General features: G+C 41.2%; 1 protein-coding gene across 1 annotated transcript in view; it reads right to left on the bottom strand.

Moving 5' to 3' along the window:
• Positions 1-16,806, bottom strand: part of KCNK1 (potassium two pore domain channel subfamily K member 1) — a 32,746-nt gene extending 15,940 nt beyond the window's left edge. The window contains exon 1 of the mRNA XM_009906881.2: positions 16,240-16,806. Within this exon, the coding sequence (XP_009905183.2) occupies positions 16,240-16,594 (355 nt within the window). The 5' untranslated portion in view covers positions 16,595-16,806. The remainder of the gene's footprint in view (positions 1-16,239) is intronic.
• Positions 16,807-23,116: the final 6,310 nt, after the last annotated feature.

Genomic DNA, 23,116 nt, shown 5'->3' with positions numbered 1-23,116 from the left:
TTTAAAGTCCCTGATCACTAAGATTAAAATGCAATCACAGAAACAGGTTCATTAAAAACCTCCTTAAGAACTTCAATACCAATTTCCATGTATTGAAAGGGGTACAAACCCTTCTGCAGTTCTTGAGATTCACACCTTGACATATATTGAAATTAGGAAAAATAATAATAATCCTAACACAATGTTTTAGCAAGAAGGCCAGGAAAACAACATTATCAATTAGATTTAGCCAGTAGCTTGTCCATGATAGCAACCTTCTAAATTTCTCATGTTAATATGGTAAAAAGCATGATGAGACTTCCACCTTGACTGCAGCATAAAGGTGACATGTCTTACACAACAGTAATATTTCCAGATTTTGCTTTTACATATAGCAGTCTGAACTCATTTTAGCAGCTCACACTTAGTATTTAACTGGCAGCCAAGCTGAGAGGATACACACTTTCTGAAGAGACTTTCAGAAAAAGGTGTAAAAGCATGGCTTGATTTTGTGCTGCAATTTTCTCTTTCATCATCCCCTCCAATTTTCCTGTAAGAGATTTTACATTTCTGTCAATTACTTCAGCCTTCCATCACTTGAAAGACCTTGTTTATGCATGATGTACCACAGGGATGCACCAGCTGTTGCTGCTGAACCCAGCACCTGTGTAGTATGGTACTCCACTTGAAGCCTGGTGCAGTTTACTGGGAAGAGGTTTCTAAAAATGTATAATTTGCACCTGTTACCACCCCAAAAGCACCTTGGGATGTGTCAAAATCCTTGAACATGTTGCTGCAGCATTTACTGCAGTGCTTTAATCACATATCCAATTAGTGAAGAATACCTATGTAGTCTTGGTAAGCTAATATTTTTTGCACTGAAATGAGCCACAGTTTTCCTTCCTACTACCCAGGAATAAAATTAAACAATCAGCTGCAAATTAGTATGCTTCCCACCTCCAATTCTGAAACAAAGATGGCTTTATTGCACCATCAGAAAGAACAAAGCATGAAAACAATTAACACAACTAGTATTGTGGGCGGTAAGGAATTGCCATACAACATTAAGCATTGCTCTCCCCTTCTTCCCCCTGCTTCATTGCTGAGCATCATGTCATATGGTAGAAAATACCCCTTTGGCCAGGCTGGGTCAGCTGTCCTTACTGTCCCTTCCAACTTCTTGTGCATCCCCCAGCCCACTTGTAGGTGGGGTAGTGTGAGAAGCAGAAATGGCCTTGACTTAGTGTAAGCACTACTCAGCAACAACTACAACAACAGGGTGTTACCAACATTATTCTCATCCTCAATCCTAAACACAGCACTACACCTGCTACTAGGAGGAAAATTAACATTATCCCAGCCAAAAACAGGACACATATGTCTACCAGTCAGATAGCATAATGCATTTGCATAGAAATAATTCCTTTTTCTGTCTTCTGTTTTAATAGCTACTTCACAGAAACATGAAGACTATAAAGCAAAATGGAAGCAAACCAATTTAACACAAATGGCAAAAAAATCACTAAAGTGGCTAAGAAATACACACACAACTGAGGTACATCAATCTGCACATCCATGCACAGCACATTCCATCTGGAATATTAATTTATAAATTAAAAAAAATAATTAAGAGATATTAAGAGAATATTTAGACAAGGGCCTAAGTGAGATACTTTTTCAGATGAGATGGCTTACTCCAAGCTGTAAATCACAGTCCTAATTATGATGTCAGATGGTACTCTGCAATCTAAATACAGTCTGTCTGAATATTTAGTTTCATTCTGAAAATAGAACATTAATTTCTAGGGCCCAATGGAGATATACTTCAACTGTTGTGCGAACTAGCTTACTGAACCATAAGCAAATTTTATAGACACACTAAGCTTATTGCATCATAAACATGTTCAGGGCACAAAAAAATTGTGGGAATCACAATTTGGAGTCAGGATACAGAAGATAATCATCACTGTCCTACCAATAAATAAAGGGAAAGGAAAATAACAGTATTCTAGTTGTACATACTTATTCACATCTACAAGAGGATGAAATGTAGATGGTTTTGCTTATCCAGAAGATGTTATTAAAACATAGAGTGAGGTAGCATTAGAAAGGCAAAGACATTTGCCTACAGGTACAAGACATTTAGCCAGAAACATAAAGATGCAGACAGAGCAACCTAAATGTTGCACAGATTTAAAACACTATACTGTCCATTTAGATTAACAGCAATTTAATTCATAATGCTGAACCTCTCTTCAGTATGCTAGAGAAACCACTCTTTTGGGAAGGGATCTCTGATGTTTCAAAAATTCTTACAATGTAGGATGATTTTCCTACTCAAAAGATAACATTCTAATCTTTCAGGGGCATAACAAGGTAGCCCTGCACTGTAATGAAACCAAGCAACATAAATTCAGTAGGACAATTCACCAAAAATGTTCCAGCTACCTAATTACAATAGTGGACCCATGATGTCAGTCAAAGGCTATCAGCACTGACCAATGATTTTGAGTCCCATTTCCTTAAATCCCATTACATGAAGGCAGCACACGTAAGAAATCCTTAGCAATCATCCAAGTTGAAGACTGAATCATGCTAAGGTTTCTCGTGTTCAGCACACTCCTGCCAGTGCCTGCATTTGCAAACTATGGCCAAGATGTAGAAGGCTGGATAGATGCAACCTGTGACTCTCTAAGGAAAGTGGGATGCTGTAAGTGGCATCACTCAGACCTCAATATAAAGGGAGAGGAATATAAAATGGTTGGTAATTCCAAAATAAAGTCACAGTGCTGAGGAGCCTGGGTAGCAACCATGCAAATTTATAGTTAACATATATTTTCAAGAGAAGGATTTCTTTGCAGGTTTTTGGCCCTATGGATACATCCGGTTTCTTGTAATTGTCAGTTTTCAGAATTTGTAAACTAGTTACAGTAACTAAACACAACCATAGGCTTGTGTTACTTATTAGTTGCAAAGGCAACGTTACATGTTACCACATAACAGTAGTTATCCAGCAGGAAAAAATAAAGTTCCACTTAAGATGCATGTGTCTGAAGTGTATCAATCAGACTGATAATAGACTGGCCATAATTTTTCACTTCTTCCTGTGCTTTCATCTAGTTACATGAAATGTGAATTCAAGAGCTACTGCTGAGAAAGAAGATCCTTTTCTCTATGGGGGTCTGCCTCCTCTTGCATTCATTGTAGTTTATCTCATTGTGATAAATCAGAGTAAACTAATCCAGCAAAAAGTGAATACGCTTCTTCCAGTCTTATAAACTGAGTTGGCTTACTGTTGCGTTACAGAAGGCAACACTCCTAGCACAAGGAATAAGTCTGGACCACAGGGTGGGAATCAGGAGTCCAAGTAAACATTCCTTATGTTGACAGATCTGTTAGTAGTTTTTGCCCATTTAGTTTTACATGACCCTGAGCAAATATTTTACTAGGCATAATGAGAGACAACCAGCATACTAAAGCAGAGCAAATGCTGCCTTCTTCCCACAAAGGTTACTTGCACATTTCGTAAGTTATGTCAGCTGTACTAACTGGCCTTTAGTTTGTTTTCTACACACAGTATACAACTGAACAATTTCCTGGGAAAATGGCAATATTATTGCAGTCTTCACTGATGAAAATATACAAAAACGTGTACGCATACTTAGATACATCTTCTGCAAGTCTCCATTCAAGCAGCTGCATTTTCCTCCAATATTACTGAGCAGAATAACTATCACTGTAGGAAAAGAAAAATATCCAATGCAAGAAAATGAAGGCATGTTGAAGTATTTCCAATAGATGGGAAAGTCACCCCCACTGGATGTGAATGCAGCAGTATTATACACGGCTAAAATCTGGAACTTAAACTTCTCATTAGAGATGTGCTAAGGGTTAGGGATGTTGACAGTTTCTTTCTCTGCTTTGGTTGAGATTCATGGCTACTAATAATTTCCAGTGTAAATGACATTTTCCTCAAAGCAGCACACAAAATTCTGTCAGGTGGTAATTACTCCTAAAAGCAGGTGCTGAACATTCATCTGGCTTCACATAGTACAAATAGCTGCATTAAAAGACATGACTGAAAGATAAAATATTTATCATCATGATATAGATAGGCAGCATGTAAATACACAACCACACTAAAAATTAAGTAAGGCGGAAGGTTGCCCTTAGATTTTTTTATCAACATGAATTGTTGATTCACACAATGAACAACATGTAGCATTCACAGTTCTTTGCTTGTCCAAATGGAGTTGCAGCAGTGGACCAGAAGCCAGGTTGAGGGCCTGGATTTCTTACAGATGTCCAAATGCACATAGCTAAATTAAATAATCTCCTATCTTCACATAAGAGAGCTTCACTCTTAACTATTCAAATGATTTACAGCATTTTGCATTCACTTCTATGCAACACTCTTATAGTACCTAGTGAGATGTATAGGATTGTCTAATGAATTCCCCAAGAGCTGGCTATCCAAACTACTTGTTTGGTTTTTTTAGCAGATCACTGAACACATTGCTACTTTCTGAAAACAAAGGGGTGTTTTTTTCCACTGCAGATTTCTTTAAAGACATAATCCTAGCCTGTTGGAAAGATGGTAAAATCTGAATCTTTGCCTTGCCTTTGCATTTGTTGACTCAAGTAAGAAACTCCTTTTCAAACTATATTGTAAACAAAGGAGGATACCTACTCTAGCTTGCCTCTGGACTTCGGCACAAGGACTGCATGTTGCAACATCTAAACCAGCCAAACACACTTTAAAAGCTCAACTGAACTTTTAAATATGTGGTCATAGTGTGACATGTAGGCTTAAAATAACAAAGAAAGTAAGAGACCAAGTGTCACATAAGGGACAATTCAGTACAGGCTTTAAAATAAAAACTCACATAAGCCCCATTCCAGCCAGTGCTGCTATCACTTGAGGTTCTCTGAAAGATCACTTTGACTCTTTCAAATGCTAAGAAATCTTCTTGCATTTTGAAATAATTACTAGGTTTAGTATGTATTTAATCCTTGTGTGTAACAAAAAGGCAGAACTTTCTGAAACAATAGTAAATTTTACAATTCTTGTCAACCTGTCTGACTCCTTTTTCCTTGATACAGGAGACCTTTCCCCTGTAATTCTGGGTTTAGCTTAGCTTCAGGGTACTAATCTTTAGGCACATTACTGTAGGAAAGAAGATGCAAAAGAACATATGCACTTGTGACAGAATTCCCAGCAGGCTTCCTAGTTGCATAGTTTTCTGTATGGCAGACTATTTTCCCAACAGACCACATGTTCCTATTTTAGTCTCATCACATATTTCCATATGGAAAGCCTGGTGCACAGCTTTTACCAACACTGCAGGAAACATGCTGAAGCAAATGTGTAATTTCTTTGCTATCTTAATAGCACATAGTCACATCAATTAAATGCAGTGTCTTTAGTGTAAATACTGAATGAGGATTATTTAACCTCTAAATAAAGTATTTTCAGTAAAGTTGGACAATTCCTTTTATGGTCATTTTAGCATTCTACAACTTGCAATATCATACAACCAATGCAACAAGGAAACCAAGTCTCAAATCTAAGTGCTGCCTGAAATGAATTTTCTTTCACAAAAGCTAGAATTCTGAAGCAAAATTCATCTATCATTAGTAAGAGTAAAGAATAGTACAATGTATGTCTTAACCTTACCATTTCAACAACTAATTCTGTCTGGTGCCCCTCCCCCTCTTAAATCAACTCATTTCTACTCTCAGAAACCATTTGTGGAGCACTGTTAAAGAATTTAAGGTTATTTAGCTGATTGGATTTAAACAATCTTTAAATAGTTGAGAGACTTAATAGAAGGTATTGGGATTCTACACATAGGATGAAATTCAGAGGTACATGTTGACCTTTTCGGTTTAACTTCTGGAGTTATCTTTAACATGCTCAGGAAATACATTCAGCATGTGAATCATGAAACGCACAAGGAGGAAAAGACATGACAAAATGTCATTCTCATGGTAAGAGTTCTCTCAAAACCTTCATTGTAATGGTAATAAATTTTGCTTGAAAATATTCTGTGTAGAAGTTCTGGTTACTCCAGAAGTTTTCACTTTGTAGTAGAGGTCAGTAAAAAGACTTGTAAAACCTCTACTCTCTGTTAGCATAACCACAGTTTCTCCTGAAAAACTGGAGAAATCCAAAGACAGAAAACTACTGTTAAAGTTTCTACTGGTAAATAGTGTGCAACTGCCAAAGGGCACAGCCTCACTTTCTCACACGGAAGGGGAGAGGTACTCAGAAGACTACTGGGTTGGTTGGTTCCACTGGCAAAACCTGTTTCCTAGCCCTGTCTGTTCCCTCAGCTGCTGTCAGGGAATACCACTTAAGTGATGTCCTTGCTTCCACTACTACCTTCCCCCAGTTCCTCAAAGAATCATGGTATCTTCTGAGCTGCTTAAATTACTGGCACAGAATCCATTCAGAGTACAGACTATGGCAACACTTAGGAAACGTCAGTTAGTAAACACTTGGGGTCTGGTGACAGCTGGTATACTGCTTTGATTCATACGTGCTTTTCCTGCAAGGAAATTTCCACTCTGTCTTTAGAGATGATATTTTTCTTACCAGGGGAGAGAAAATCCGTATGATCTATGATATTTTTCTGAACCACAGCCACTTGAAAGGACTTTGCTCCATCCATTCCTTTCAGTCCTGGTCTTTACTAGCACTATTTTGTCCTCATAAGAAATGCAGTCTAAGTTTTCTTAAGTGAAAACCAAACTGAGATATTTCTCCTAGGGTCTTCTGGGTCACCATCAGTAACAGCAAGGACTTTGGTTCAATTTTGTACATACATGGTAACTTTCAAGTAGCTGCGGTCAGATTCGGAGAGACAGTAGGAATTTAGGTACCTAATTTGAATTAATTTTTTATTGTTATTCTTTAACCCTGAAGGCATCAAAACTCTCATAGATATCCTAATTTATCTCAAATGGCTAAAATTCCTGGTCTTCATATGTTTTAGCAGCTTTTGGCCTACTTTATAACTAACCTAGAGCAGCAGCTAAAGTAGACATTTTTTTCATAGATTATGATGTTCTTCTATCAAAAAACTCCTGTAATTTATTAAAGCAATGATGTAGTGGCCAGAAGTGAAACAAAGAACAACAACAACAACAAAATCACCAAGAAATAAATGAAAAAAAAAACTAGGAGAACCTACAGATCTGAAAGAAGACTTATTTTAAATTGCAGTCACATAAAACTGAAAATCCTACTAAGCAATGGTCACAAACTGCAAGACTGCATTGGTAAGTTTCAGAAGTCCCACTCTGAAAGCAAACAAAATTTAGCTTTGGATTTGGAGATGTCAGTAGAATTGTAATAAAAACTCCAGCTTCACAAAAGGGCTACAACTAGACACTTTAATGAGTGGCAATTTTTTTGAGATTATTTTCTTCTTTTCAATAAAGAAGTACCACAGAACATAACAAAGGCAAACAGAGTAATACTAATAGGGCAACTATGATAACCAGCAAATAATTTTAACACAGTTAAAATAGGAAAAAATAGAGAAAAAGGTATCATTTACACAAAAATTAGTCAATTAGTAAGTCTAGAATAGAAGATCAGTAACTCAGTCCTGACCCAAGTTATACTATGTGTATCATGCAAAGTTCAATTGACTTGTTTTGTGATTTGATTTTGTTTTCATTCCTGATTTTGTATTTCAGCAGAGGAAGAATGACCCTAGACCTGACACAGACAAATTACAGAGGCAGCAGTTGCAGTCCTTCACTGAAGGAGAGGGGCTGGGCTGGCTCCTCATCAACTGGGAATTTAGTAAGGCACGTAGAACAGTGGGATACAGAAGTGAGAACAGAGCTTCTAAGAGAGACACTCAATTTGTCAGCAGACAGCACTGCTCCAAACAGTATAATGATGCTACTCCATGGCTTCTCTGACTTCTGCCAGGAAGTGGTTTTTACTACTTATTGGCCTGTAAAGTATAAACATTAGATTAGAGCTTCTCTTGCCATCCTTTCTGTCAGCAAGAACAAGCTGAAGACTGGCACAGCTGTTTGCTGTACTCACATAAGAAACCAGGCAGGAACTGCCACCCTGTTTGGAGCACAAGGCAGGAAGGCTCTGATTTCCCCTCTGCTACTGCCTACTTTAGTAGAGTAAACAAGAACTTTGCCCCTTTGTTTTGGACACACATGAGATTATGTGACTGTAGCTGTCATTTCTGGTAACTAAAGAGTGACTTTTGTCATGATGCACAGAGCCTAATGCCTTTCCCAAAAAGTTTATTATCATTAATGCTGACAAATACAGGTATTCTAGAGATATCTATACAGGACAGGTTTTGGTTTGTGGGTTTTTTGGTGGACTTGCTTGTTCATTTTGGAAATTTTTAAAGCTTGTCAAGTCTCTTTCCAGATTTATTTATTTATTTTAAATTTAATTTAACGTTCCTATGTTTTTGTAGGACAGGGAAACCCAAAATATCCAACCTACTTTTTCAGTATTAGTATATACCTACTCTTCATACCACTTCTTACAGCTTCCCTACATGGTAGACTTTTTTGTCTCTGCTTCCAAAAGACAGCTAGAAAACCTTAGTTCATATCTTTGTCCTGCAAATGGTATCAGGCAGAATCCAACCGAAACCTGTCACATCCCAGGAGACCGCATCTTAGCCCTGAAGCCAGACTGAAATATGACAGAAGCAAGTCTGGAGCTGCTCCTACAGTGTACAAAATAAAAAGAATTTTCCCTGAGAGGAAAGCAAGCACACAGGCAGACAGAAAGACTCACTTGTTTATACTAATTAATCTGAGAGGTGGGATGCCTCGTTTCAGGCTAGTCTAGGATCGATCTGGAAGGCAACAGCCTCAGGGACAGTAGTTATGACTACGCTGCCCCAGAACACCATGTAGCATTCAGCCACTCTGCTGGAGCAAGGGTTCAAATCCCTCCAGGCAAAGAAGGGAAAAAGAATGTGGTTCGTCACATCCTAAGTCAGTGCCCAAACAGTTGGCCTATTGAATGTAATCCTTCTCTTCTGGCATCTTTCTCAACCTACTTCTTTATTTCCTTTGCTTTTCTTAGAAGCATGCCAGTATAAAACCCACTCTGTTGCAGGGCACAGTACAATCTCAATGCCTCCTAGATCATCCTCAGCAAATTACCTTTTCCAGTAGATGTTGCTACTAAGTAACAAGCAAATCTTAAAAAAGAAAGAAAATTCCCTCCCAAAGTTTGGCATCCCCATGCTGTTCAATAGCTCAAATTTATCACACATATTTAAACTATCCAAGAGTGCTACAGTCAGAGAAACAGCACAATGAAGCTTCAGTTTTCTGCCTGAGTCAGAGGTAACTACTAATGAGACTGACTTGAGTTGATCACAAAGTTTGTAAACCTTCATACAAGAGGCAACAGAGAACCTTACTGCAAATCTCTAGACACACATTTGGTATGAATTATAAAAATGTATTTATTTGGTGTGCATTAATGAGCTAATACAAATACCTTCAGTGACACAAGCTATGTATTCTGATGCCAACAAAATAAGATCTGCATTTTGCATTAAATTCACATATAGGCCAAAATGTCTGCTTTCCCTAAAACTTCCATGAACTATCGTCCAATTAAGTTAAATTCACATTCTTGCACGATGTATAAAAGACCCAAATAACTTCTCTATTGCAAGAGCATGGGAAATTTACAGTGGAGCATAAAAACGTATGGTAGCTTGGCCCTGGCTGGGGGCCAGATGCCCACCAAAGCTGCTCTATCGCTCCCCTTCTTAGATGGACAGAAAAGAGGGAAAATATAACCAAAGCCCTTGAGTCAAGATAGAAGCAATTTAGTGGGATGAAAAGCAAAGGCCACATCTGGAAGCAAGAGCAAACAAAGATGTTATTCTCTGTTTCTCATTGGCAGATGATGTTCAGTCACTCCCCGGGAAGCAGGGCTTCAATACATGTAGTGGTTGCTCTGGAGGACAGATGCCATCAACAAATGTCTCCAACACTTCCTTCTTTCACTCAGCTTTTATATCTGTGCTGATGTCATATGTCACGTAATTCCCCTTTGGTCCATTTGTGTCAGCTGGCCCAGCTGTGTCACCTCCCAAGATCCTGCCCACACCTCAGCCTACAGTTGCAGGATGAATGTTGGAAAAGCACAGGCGTGGTGCTTGACTCAGCAGCAGCCAAAATGCCGGTGTGTTATCAACACCCAGCTACAGCACTGCAGAACACAGCACTACAAAAGATGCTCTAGGGAAACTTAACTTCAGCTCAGCCAAAGCCAATACACAAAGACATCATGATGCTTGCATGACATGCTCCAACCTTTCATAGATTTGTTAAGATCTGTATCATGCACTGGATGTGGAGTTCCTCTGCAGGGGTAGAAAAATGATAAATCAAACTTCTTGACAAAAGAATGTGGACAAAACAACTGAGACCAACTGGTTTCTCTGGCCCTGCTATTTTCATAGGGGCTGCACATTTCCTTTATAGTACATCCACTAACCCAAGCACAATTTCCCATCCTGGTACCTTTCATAAATAAAGGCATAGTTTAGATTCTCTTGAAAATCATCATCAGTAATACTTAGGAGAACCAGACCTAACCCTTATGAATCTATGGCGGGTGGTAGAACACCAGAACAACGTTGCCCAGGGAGGTGGTAGAAGCCCTATCCCTGGAGAAATTCAAGGTCAGGCTTGATGAGGTTCTGAGCAACCTGATCAAATTGGGGATGTCCCTGCTCACTGCAAGGACAAGAAGATACTTAGAGGTCTCTTTCAACCCAATGCATTCCATGATTCAGTGAAATGAATTAATATTAAAATCCTCATACTGGTTGCCAGTAAGATTCATACAAGCTATTTAACTTGAATGCAAAGCTTTCCTTGAAAGCCATACTGCTCCTTTACTAGTCCTTCAACCAAACAGTTTCAAGGTAACAACTGTCACCTATGACATAGGTGTTCCTTACTCTCTTCAGAATACAACAAATTGAAATCTAAACTTAGTACATCATGGGTCCTGGGTGTCATTCCTTGCAATGCAGCATAATACACATATCCTCAGCACCAGCACTGAAACTGGTATAGGCTAGATTCTGGAGAAGATGCTGATATGCACTAACTGCCACAGACAACCATGTTACGGGCCTCAGAAGCAGTTGAATACTAACAGCTTTCTCCTTCTTTCTCTTTATTTCTTTGGCCTGATCTTTAAAACAACAAAAGTATATTGCTATCGCAGAAGACACAAGTTCTCCTCACCCTTCCTCTGCAAATCCTTAGGTCAGGATGAGGCTATCCTAGCTTCCTTGTAATATGTATCTTGTCAACTGTACTACAACAGAGAAGGATCCAAAGAAGCATTATTTCAGCATCCCTCTGGTATCCCAATGTTACATGAATTCTACAGGCAAAAATACTCAAAGTTGGACAGTTAGTATAAGACATGGTCCTTTTACACAAATGCTGTGGGAAATCCTTACACTAAGAAGGCCCACTCCACAAAGATTCAGGTTCTAAATTCCTGAATTGGCATCTCTTTTCCTCTGCCATCATTTTACTTCAAGTAACTGAATCCACTCTTTACATCTTGCATAAGAAACCACTTGTTACATCTTGCAAAACAAGCAGTATCAACTACATTCTACTCACAATTCATGTAGTGTAGTATTCCCATATTGCACCAATATGGGACAAGATCTTAGAGGCTAACACATGCCAAGAACAGTGAAAACACTACCTGAGTGAGTGAGCATGCTGGGTTACACCCATCCTGCACTGTGAGTGCAAAAAAATACTTCATTTTTATTGTTAGAAATAAAACGTTTGTACAGATGGCCTCACAACACCACCAACCAGAAACAACTGCTTTAGCAAGCTAATTCATGACATCTAGTACTGAGACAAGTGATGACCACAGACATGCATAAAGTCACAAAGAGTTTCCAAGACAGATGCTATTTAAATGCATGCAATTGTATATTCTCAGTGTTTACATTGTCAACAATGACCAAATTGCTTCCCCTGGCACACTGCATGGCTACTTAAGTTGCATAGAAAGGAATGAAGTTGTTAGAAACCTGCTGCCAGTCACTGCTATAACCTGCTGAAGCCTCACCTCCACTCTATTCCACTGCCCTTTGTCTGCCCATCCTTCAAGCAGTTTGTGACAATCCTGTGACAGTCCATGCATGCAACAACATAAATTTCTTTCAAGTAACAATTTGTCTTACTGTGTTTATTCTGCAAACTACCTCAATTTAAGATCTTTCTTTCCCCAAGTCTTAGCTGTATTTACCACTTCCTTCAAGGATTTTCTTTCTTGAGTAGCTGAAGAATATAATGAGGATGAGAGGGAACAAAAAATGGAGTAGGGGATACTAAAATTAAACACTTTCCCTACAGGCTTTATCTAGGAAACTAAAAGGCTGAGAAATAAAACAAGCCTTGTCCCCACTACAAGGGGTAGGTGTGCATTTATTTACATAACAGACACATTCAGGCAGCTAAACAAGGAACATCCCAGTGCTCCCTGAAATATTTTCTGTGTTTGTCCTTACTGTACCAAACAAAGAGAAGGCATTTCAGGTGTACAGTTTGTAATAAGACATCATTTTTCAAATGGTCAAACACTTCCAAACAGCTGTTTCAGATGACCAGGATGGTTCTGCTTCTTGCTTGTCCTTTGATTAAATTACAATTGTAAAAAAAGATTTCATGCACAGGTGTAGAGCAAGTTGGAGAGAGAAAAATGCACCCCAGCAGAAATTTGTGTGCTTTGGGAAGAATTTGAGCAAGTGTTGGACATACTATACTATATTGGTCTGGATTTATACTTGTCTATTTGCACAAATTCTTGTTTACATTAAATAGGACATGAGTACAGCTAAAGGCCACTACATAAAACAAGAAGCATACAGGTTTTGTTAAGAGAGGCCAAACCCAAAGGACAACTGAAGAACAAGGATGGTGAGGGGTTTGGAAGTGGCTGAGGGAATGTGAGAGACAAATCTTATCTCTCCTGATGTGACTCAAAGATAAAATCACCTTTGCTGCTGGTCCAGACAATGGACCCAGGCTACTGCTATTGATACCTTCGGGAATATGCATAAGACAAGATCATCTCCACCCATCAGGTACCTGGAAAGGGAGAATGGTGAGACAATGGATTCACCACCTGGCCCTTGATATGTATTGGGTGTGTGGGCAGGTACATGGAAAAGGAGGAGGCGGAGGGCCTCCCCCCCCCCTTCCTCCAGACCCCTGTCCAAACACAAAGGAATGCAGAGGAAGATTTCCTGGAGGGACAATACTTGTACACATACCTAAAGACTAAAAAACTGCATAAAAAGACCTGAGCAACTACTAACTCAGGAGGAAAAGACCTGGACAATGCTGCCGAGAAGGAAAAACGGAGAGAATACCACGACAGAGACATCACCACTAGCTTGGAAGAAGCAGACCAAGAGGAACCCTCTCTCTGCGTCCTAAGCTCTGCTTGCTGCAACTCATGGAGCTGAAGAAGCTGCTCAGAGGACAACACAGCCAAAGCTGCAGCACCCATCTTCTACATTCAAAGCTGCAGCACCTTTCCTCCACAGACTCAAACTGTCTTGGGGGGTGAGGGGTGTGGTAATATAACTCCTTTCCTCTCCTCTCTCTCCATTTTCTCTCTGATCCATCCCTTCTGATCCATCCACTTCATTTGCGTAATAAATAGACTAGCTATTGATATTTTGGCCTCGTTTGTGCCTCTAATCTCATAACACAGGAATATTCAAAAGAACTGAGTCTCTTTCCCCCGCCGGACCGAGACAGGGAACTGACGTTGTTTAGCCTGGGTAAGTCTAAGGGGAGATCTTATTGCTCTCTACACCTCTCGGAAAGGAGGTTGCAGTGAGGCCAGTGGTGGTCTCTTCTCCCAAGTAACCAGTGATAGGACAAGAGAAAACGGGCTTAAGCTGTGCCAGGGGAGGTTTAGATTGGACATTAGGGAAAAATTCTTTTTTGAGAGAGTGGCGAAGCACTGGAACAGGCTGGTAGAGTCACCATCCCTGGAGGTGTTCAAGACACATATAGATGTGGTGCTTCTGGATATAGTTTAGTAGTCATGGTAGTTGGGTTATGGTTGGAGTTTATCTTAAAGGTCTTTTCCAACATTAATGATTCCACGGTAGAAGGAAGTACCACCATTTGATGCCTGATCTGTTACATAAGTAATTACTGATGAACTTCAGTTTCTGACATTAACAGAAATAACGATAATGAAAGCATTTCAGACCTCTGTGTTTTCTAAGCATACACCATTTAAGTGGAGTTTTCTAAAGGATTTTTCATTTGGATGATAGTAACCTGTGCTTTCAATACTTTCCTTGTAGAGTCTCTACGATCACATCAACTAAACATGCAGGGCCAAGTTACACCTGAACTGTACTACCACATCCAAACATTGTGTATCTGTGTCAGCAGGCAGTACTCAAGTGTTACCAACTCATTTCCATCCACACTGTCCTAATTGTGAACACTTTTTGATTGCTTCATCTCAGAAATCAGTATGGCCAGATTTAAAAATAATAAACTGCAGGGACTAGAGAGTAGTCTTTTGGTCTGATCAAAAACCTGAGAGGTTATATACACTACACTGTATCAGAACAAAGAGACAGGACCTTTTTATAACATCCTTTTTTTTTTTTTTTAAATATGGGTTATTATTTTACAGAAAAAAGTATTTTCAATACAAAAGCATCTTTTGGACAAAATACCTTTTACAGTACCAGCGAGTGTGGTGTGGTTAGGAATGGAAACAGGAATTATAAGATCAATTCAGCATCCTATGGTTAAATTGGTTAATTACTCTACTGAAAGAAAAAGACAAAAAAAAGAAAGCCATTTTAAATTAAGTATGACCATAATTCCATGCTTTTCTCACCAACTGCATTACTATACACCAATTAATACTTAGAAACTTACTCACTGAAAGTATTAGTCACAAGCATGTCACATTCTCAATTGTTACAAAATGCAACTCTAGTTACTTGGGGCTCCGTGTGTGTGTGTTACTGGGACACCCATAACCCTATTTTACTTTCTGTTTTAAAAGAAACCAAACTCCTTATAACAAACAGACAACCCAATCTGTATACTCAGTGACAACTATTTTTAAGACAAGCGTTGCCTGTTTGAAATCAGTCAGGAAGCACCGAAATAAGATCAAGTAAGGTAAATGTCATTATTTATATCAACTGATTAGATTTCCCACAGTAGAAAAGTGGGCAGGAGAGGGGGGAAAGAAAGACAGACAGAAAAAGAAAACAAACAACAACAACAAAAAAACACTGCATCTTTCATAGTAGCATCAAAGGACTCAAACTCCTTTGGTTGGACTAATTTTAGGGCAATTCCTTTAAAGCTTTTCTTATTCAAGAAGCTTTTCTTACTTATTTCAGTGAACCACATTCAACCCACCAGTTCAGCTTCCCAGCACAAATGCCTGTACTCATCCTTTACAAGAAGCCTATCCACTACAACCTTACATGAAACATGCCTGCTGTAAAAACAAGTGCTTGTAAAAACTATGGCCAAAGGAACGTGTCCTCGAGCATTTCAAAATATCAATGAAAAACTGCTATTTGGAAGCAAGTAAGCGTTAACTTCTGGCCTTTTAGATGCCAATGTTAAACTGAAATTGATGGTTAAGTATGAAACTGATATTTCACTTATTATACACAGATTAGCAATTTCCCCTCAAGATCAGACTGCAAGAACTGTACAGGAGACCAGGAGCTTAAAGGGACGCCCTTGAAAGCATTCAAAAGTTCAAAGAAAGAGATGGGCACCTGCCCGGATTTTCCAAAAGTACCAGAATTTTCAAGGTGAGGGGCAGCAGGCGGCTTGGCTCTTAACGCTAACTAAGATGGGTTTAAAATACGGGGGATGCATCTTACGTAAAATATGCTTCTCACACAAGAGAGTTTGGGAAGTAAGGATCACCCCAAAGGACACCCACGGCCGCCCCTCCCGCGCCGGGCCGCGCAGCTGGCGCGGAGGCCGGCCTTGCATTTGGCCCGGGGCACGGGGCCTGAGGTGGGGGCTAGGCCCCGGCCCCCCACCAGGCCTGGTTGCCCCCACCAAACAGGGGAAGATGACCCCACACCAGCCCCTCCGCCTCCGCGGCGGCCCCGAGGGGGTCCGGGCCTCCCCGGAAGGCCTCTGGCGCCGGGTCGACTGTCGTTCCCTTACCCGTGGTGGAGAGGACGGTGCTGGCGAAGAAAAGGGAGGAGGTGAAGTCCCAGTTCCAATTGCCCGAGGCGTTGCTGAGCACCGAGACGCCGTAGTTGCTGGCCTCCAGCACCCGCATCAGGAACTCCTCCAGCTGCTGCTCCGAAAGGCAAGTGTGATCTTCCAAGAAGCGCTGCTTCAGCTTCCCCAGCTCCTGGCGCAGCAGGTCCTCGTAGGGCAGTTCCACCGAGGAGAAGACCACAGCACCAAACACCAGGTACAGCAGGTAGCCCAGCACCAGCAGGGCGAAGCACCAAGCCGAGCGGTGCTGCTCCACCAGCCGGACGCAGGAACTGCCCGCCAGCGACTGCAGCATCTTCCCGAGCCGGGGGCCGGCTGCACCCCGACCGGTCTGCCGAGGGGAACCCGGAGCTTTGCAGGGGGTAGGAGCGCGGCCGCCGCCTGCCCTCTGTGCGGCCGCTGGCTGTGAAGGCGCGGAGCGGAGCGGCGCTGATGTGGCGCTCACGTGGCCGCGCGGCGCAGGTACCGCGAGTGAGGGCGGCCTGCTGCCGCCAACCGCCCGCCTCGGCCCGGCCCCGCAGCCTCGCACGCCCCTGCCTCCGGCTGAAGCGGCGTTTGCTCGCTCTCTGTTTGCCGTCACCCAAGCAGGCGTGGGCGAGCCAGGGGCCCCAGCTGCCGCTGAGCAAAGCTGGCTGCAAAACCCCTCGTTCTCTGCGGCCCGACGCCTCGCGGAGATTTCTTTCCCTTTTACACAAAAGTGTCTGGAGACTGGCTTGCACTGCTGCTCCCCCCCATTTCAGAGAGAAACCCCAAACACAGAAATGTTTTGGGTGTTTAGGTTGGGTTTTTTTCACATTTCAAAAAGCACTGGGCAAAGAAGCAGAAGGTAATGCCAGCGAAGCAGCAGTTTGAAGCAGGAGGCTGGATTTCTGTTCGGGGATGTGATGCATTCAAGGAGGAACCCTGCTGGCAGGCATCAACGCCCTCCTTCAACTTCACTGGGGCATAACTGGGGACTGTTTTGAACAGGGTGCCCATGCAAGCTCCGTGAGCTTTTGGTTCTGTGCTAGGTTTCTGGTACTAAGTATCCAGACAGTGCTCAGAATAGCAACCATGATGACTACAAATGTATTGCCCATGTAGCCCTCAGTGGTCCAAACCAGTGATCTGAAGTTTCACTTCACCTGCTGCTTTCTCCATCCGTCTCAAAACTCGGGTTGGCAATCATACCGTTAACCTGCAAAGAAATTCCCCACAACTCGAAAGGAGCAGTGAAAATTGTAACTTGCCAAAATGTACCTCAAGGTAAATAACGGCAGCTTCTGCTAAAGGAGAGAGGGGAAATGCCCTGGTTGCATATTTAAGGGTTCTGCCTCTCCCATTTCACATCTCAGCTGATGGCAACTTTTCAGAGTCACAAAGTAGTAGCTTTCAAATTGGAAACTTTGTGAGGCTGAACTGGTGAATTCAGTCAATCAAATCCAACAATGTATCTTAAGCCATGAGGCACTTCTTTAAGCTCTAGTAAGGACTAGAATGAGGAAATAATCGAAAAATTATAGACACGGAATGATTTTTCATGCTAGAAACTTGAGATGTGGTGTCAACATTTGCCTTTATACAATAGCTACACTAGGCTATGGAATGAATGGCCTGGCAGCATGGCTTATCCACTTCCTTGTCCATTCCCCACTGCCAGCTACAGCTGAGCTGTTCCAGATGTCCCACCCTAATCCTCTCTTCCTTGTTTCATGATCAAAATATAAATTTGTTCATGCACGCAAAAAGCAGCTGCCTGAATCCTCAGTCAAATAGTGTACTTGAAGGATGTGGTAGGTACATACAAGACAGGCCAAGCAAGTGGACTCTTGATGCACATATGTTCTGGCCTATGAATGTGTGTGTGTCGACATTCTGCATGCACATTTGATCATGCAGCCAGGGAGGGACGCTGTGGATGCTTGGGTGTTTGGGGTAGGAAGATAAGCTTTTCCCTCAGCTGAACTCCTGAACTGTTGTGAGGTAAATGGTTCCAAAGTATTCTTATGTGTGAATTGTAGCACTGAATACAGGTGCAGCAGAATGAATTTGAGGGATTTGAGATGAGCAACTGAAAAAAAAATCTATGCTGTATACCCAGAAGTTAATAGGCAGGACAGACGAAGGTAGAGAAGTCATATCCCTACACCCCTACTTCAGCACCTTTCATCAGTATCAGTGCATTTTTAGTTTTGGGATTGTTTTGGTTTTTTGGTTGGGGTTTTTTTGTTATTTTGGTTGGTTGGGTTTTGTTTTGTCTTGCTTTCTGTAAACCACCAATGTGTAGGAAAAAGTCAACCTAAATAACAATGACAATTAATAATGAATGCTGTCTGAAGGAGTGTAATGCAGACAACCTTTTGAAGGGAGAATTGCAAAGAAATATTTTATTTCATTGCACTAAACCAGCATGCATTTAAACATCATTACAGAAAAAGAGGTCAAGGAACCTCATTGACCAACCTGATAGGCTTGGCTAACTCCATCCAATTACTTAATCACTTGTCCCCTCAAATTCCAAATGACTGAGTACCTCCACCAATGTGTGTGACATACTGGGCTCCATTGTGATCAAATGTCCTCACTTCGCCAGATACAATAGGTTTCTTAATGCAGTCTCATTTATGGCAACATCTGGCAAGTACAGCTGCATTCATGGTAGAGAATACGGATGCTTTTGCTACCAAGCAATATTTTCTTAACTTTCATGCCAAATATTTGCTTAAAGGGTAGAAAATATTTGCCTAAGAACACACCTCTCTTCACTGGTGAAAGGGAAGTGTGACTGGGTAGCTGAACAGTTTTTATTTACAGATTTCCTTCAGTTTTATATTTTGGTGAATCACTCATCATCCATTTTTAGAAGCCTTTCACACTTGGAAGCTTCCTGGTCTAGGAAGAAAAAGAAGACTCTGTGTTGAACAGAACCTGCACCACTCTTATAACTCAAATTTCCCCCCACAGGTTTTTGGAGGCATGTGCCATGGGGAACAATGGCACAGCAGTGCAGCTGAGTCACTGAAATCTTCACAGTCTTGCTTCTAAAGCAAACATTTGGACAGTCTGAGTTTTAGCCACCATTCTTTATGCTCATGTTTTAACTCAAAGTCCTTAATATACCTGATAATTTAATTAAATAATTCATTGGGATGGATGTGCAAAAAGGTGTATAATACCCCGTTTTCTGACTTAGAGTGATAATATTTACCATGATAATAATTATGTGTGAGTTTGGGCAAACACCTATGTTTGGCACTGTTGCTAACATCAAAACTATAAAACATTTTAGTCACAAATAAGTCACTGAAAGTGATTCAGATACACAGAAAGCTTCAAGCTTACCAGAAGGATTCCTTTTTTTCAGAAGGGTAGTCTTGTGGCAAAATCACATTTTGTCATTAATGTTAGAAGAAAATGTTCTTAAAAAAAAAAGGTATAAAAAATTATGCTGAAGAACCTTAAGTCCTGAGGAGCAGGGTAAATAAAATCAGTTACCAGGCAATACTTGTCCTGACAAAGTTGTTCTGCTTTGGCACACCTATAGCATGAGCTCACAGTACAGTAAACAAAGGAGGTGGTGCTGGTGAAGACTGGGATGAACCAGAGAGGTTGCAGAGTCTCCTTCTCTGGAGACTTTCAAAACCCACCTGGCCATGTTCCTGCATAACCTGATAGTTGTAGCACTGGGGTTGGACTAGGTGACTTAGGGAAGGATCATTATTTTTCCTCAAAATATCAAAGGGAGTGTGAAGCAAGCTCACAACTCTTAATTTCAAGATAGCAGATTTCATCCTCTCCAAGGATCTGCTTGGCAGAGTGTCTTTGTATAAAACCCTGGAGGGAAGAGGGGCCCAGGAAAACCGGTCAGTATTCAAGAATCATCTCCTCTAAGCCCAGGAGTAGTGCATTCCAAGAAGGAATAAGGCAAGCAAGAATTCCAGGAGGCTGATGCGGATGAACAAAGGTGCTCTTGGACCTCATGAAATTTAACAATGCCAAGTGCAAGGTCCTACACCTGGAGCAGGGCAATCCCAAGCACAAATATAGGCTGGGTGAGGATTGGCTCAAGAGCAGTCTTGAGGAGAAGGACTTGAGGGTGTCTGCTGATGATAAACACAACGTAAGCTGGCAAGGTGGTGCTTGCAGCCCAGGTGACCAACTGTATCCTGGGCTGCATCAAAAGAAGTGTGAACAATAGGAAGAAGTAGGTTATTCTTCCCCTCTACTCTGCTCTTGTGAAATCCCACCTGGAGTACTGTGTCTGGTTCTGGTGCCCCCAGCATGAGAGGGACATGGAGCTGCTGGAGCAGGTCCAGAGGAGGGCCACTAAGATGATCAGATAGTTGGAGAATGCCCCCTATGACGATAGGCTGGGAGAGCTGGGGCTGTTCAGCCCAGAGCAAAGAAGGCTCTGGGGAGACCTTATAGCAACTTTCCTGTACCTGAAGGGGGCCTGCAAGAATGCCATGAAGGGACATTTCACAAGGGCTTGTAGTGGTAGGATGAGAGGGAATGGGTTTAAGCTTAAGAAGGGTAGATTCAGACTAGATATTAGGAAGAATTTCTTTGTGAGACACTGGAACAGGTTGCCCAGGGAGGTCATGGATGCTTCCTCCCTGGAGGTGTTCAAAGCCAGGCTGGCTGAGGCTTTGAACAAACTGGTCTAGTGGAAGGTGTCCCTGCCCATGGCAAGGGGGTTGGAACAAGATGATCTTCAAGGTCCCTTCTAACCTAAGCCATTCTGTGAATCTATGAATCAATGTATCACTGGAGGTCCCTTCCAACACCTGCCATTCTGTGATTCTGTGAACCAGGACAGTATGGGAGCCAATAAACAGTTACGTGCACAGAACATAAAAGAGAATCAAAGCTGTGTCATCCTGACAGCTGCATATTGAATAGCAACAGTTTGGCATGAGTGTAAATTGAGTGGTTATAGCAAGTCTAAAGTCTGATTGCTTTGTCCTAAATTATGCATACATGAAGAAAGGTAGCCATAAATGTAACGTTCCTGAATTCACTTGAATTCTGCTACATTTAACACTTTCCATTAATGTAGTAAATGAAACTGAGAAGCAGAGTCCTTCGTAATCTGCTGTATCTGTTAAATGAAGGCTGGAACCTACATTTGCTGTTGCAGAAGAAAATATGCCTGAAAGATTGTTTCAGAACACTCAATTTGTGGGCTTTTGCAAAAGTTAATATAAGGTTATCTAGCGGCTCTGACTGAATGTCATGCTTCTGTGGGCAGGCAGGATGTGGAGTTTTAAGAATCACGTCCTCACAGGCACCAACACAAATGTAGTTAAGCTGAGAAGCAATCAGATGGGTTACCATGTGTTGTTTCCAGTGGGTAAGGTGTTCTTATTTTGCTAACAGGAGTTGTCTAGAGTTGAGTCAAACAATGTGAACCTTACAAACATTGAAACCTTACAAAAGTTGATACAATGCACAGCCTGACTTTACAGGCAAAAAAGTAATCTTGGAAGGGGGGATTCATTCCCATCTTAAGGTGGTGGGAAGATGGAGATAATGATAGGAGAATATAGACATATTTAGGTCTTTCAAATTTATCACCAGGCAAACTGGTGATAGTGGAAGTATCACAATGGAAGAAAAAGAGTCAATAAAGTCTGTGTTTGTGCCATTTCCAATATCCTGCCTGGCTGCATTCTACTTAAGAGGGAGGGGAGAAGGCTTGAGATTTAGTGGCTTCATCAAAAAACCAATCATTTCATGCTGTTAGTTTAATGGTGCAACACTGTCCACAAAGGTTAAGACCAGTGATGAGTGATAGCAAAAGAATTAATGTGTCTGGTTAGGGGACTATATTTAGAGGAAGGCTTATGTCGTGGAGCAATAGTATTCAGAGTCAAGGAAGTTTATATGCATGGTCAGGCACAATTTCTTTCTCAAGTGAGTCATGCCTTGCTCAGCATAAATGTAGTTTTACTTAGAGCTGCAGTAAGTATTCATATTTAACCAAAGATCTTGGTGTCCAAGTGAAATAACTGATAGATAACTGTTTTAGTAAGATAAGCATTTTATATCATGGAAAAACAAATTTCATGTGTGCTTGCCTTCAGAATTACACAGTGGGATTATTCAGAAAGGAACTTGGTCACTTTTAGAGTAGGATGAGGGCTGCATATATGTAGATAAACACATGCATTCATGTATATATGTAAATGGCTTTATATAATTATATATATAGTGTGCCTTCTCAAACTTTTCACTGTTATAGTCTGAGTTGTGCTGTATCTTGGTAGAAAGGTAATTACCCATGATTTGTAGGATTGTGTTAGCACTGACAGAATGTAATAGCCCAGAGAATTCTGGATGTCAACATGACCCTATTGGAACATTACATTAAATAAAATTCAGTGTTTTAAATAAAGTGACCTTGCCCTCCTATGACCTGTGGCAGCCAGCCAGTAGAATCGATCTTTTTAACCTCTTGTTCAAAATGTTGAAAAGAGGAAAACCAGTTAAGACACTTAATACTTTGTACGGAAAATAAAATACTTTATAACTCTTTCTTCTGCTTTGTAAACATTTTGGTACTTCTTGCCCTTTCTTGGCAGCCTGGTGTTAAAGATGATTGTTGTAGTTTGAGCTGGGTGCCCCCCTGGTGCATTCACTTCCTGTGTCCAGAAGTCCAGCCCAGAGGGATGGACACAGGAAATTGTGTATTTCCTACCATAATTCTTTGCACCACTATAAGATCCAGTGCGGAGTCTGGCACTTCCTCTTTCCTTCCCTCTCCGAGACTTGGTAACTGGGGGAGAGATCTCCCGGCCATGGGCCTGATTGGGCCCAAGGCCACAGGGGGATGGGC

The sequence above is a fragment of the Dryobates pubescens genome, chromosome 6 (assembly GCF_014839835.1).
Source record: "Dryobates pubescens isolate bDryPub1 chromosome 6, bDryPub1.pri, whole genome shotgun sequence".
Classification (NCBI taxonomy): Eukaryota; Metazoa; Chordata; class Aves; order Piciformes; family Picidae; genus Dryobates; species Dryobates pubescens.
Note: the sequence above shows the minus strand (reverse complement) of the source record. Positions and strands in the feature narration are given on the sequence as shown.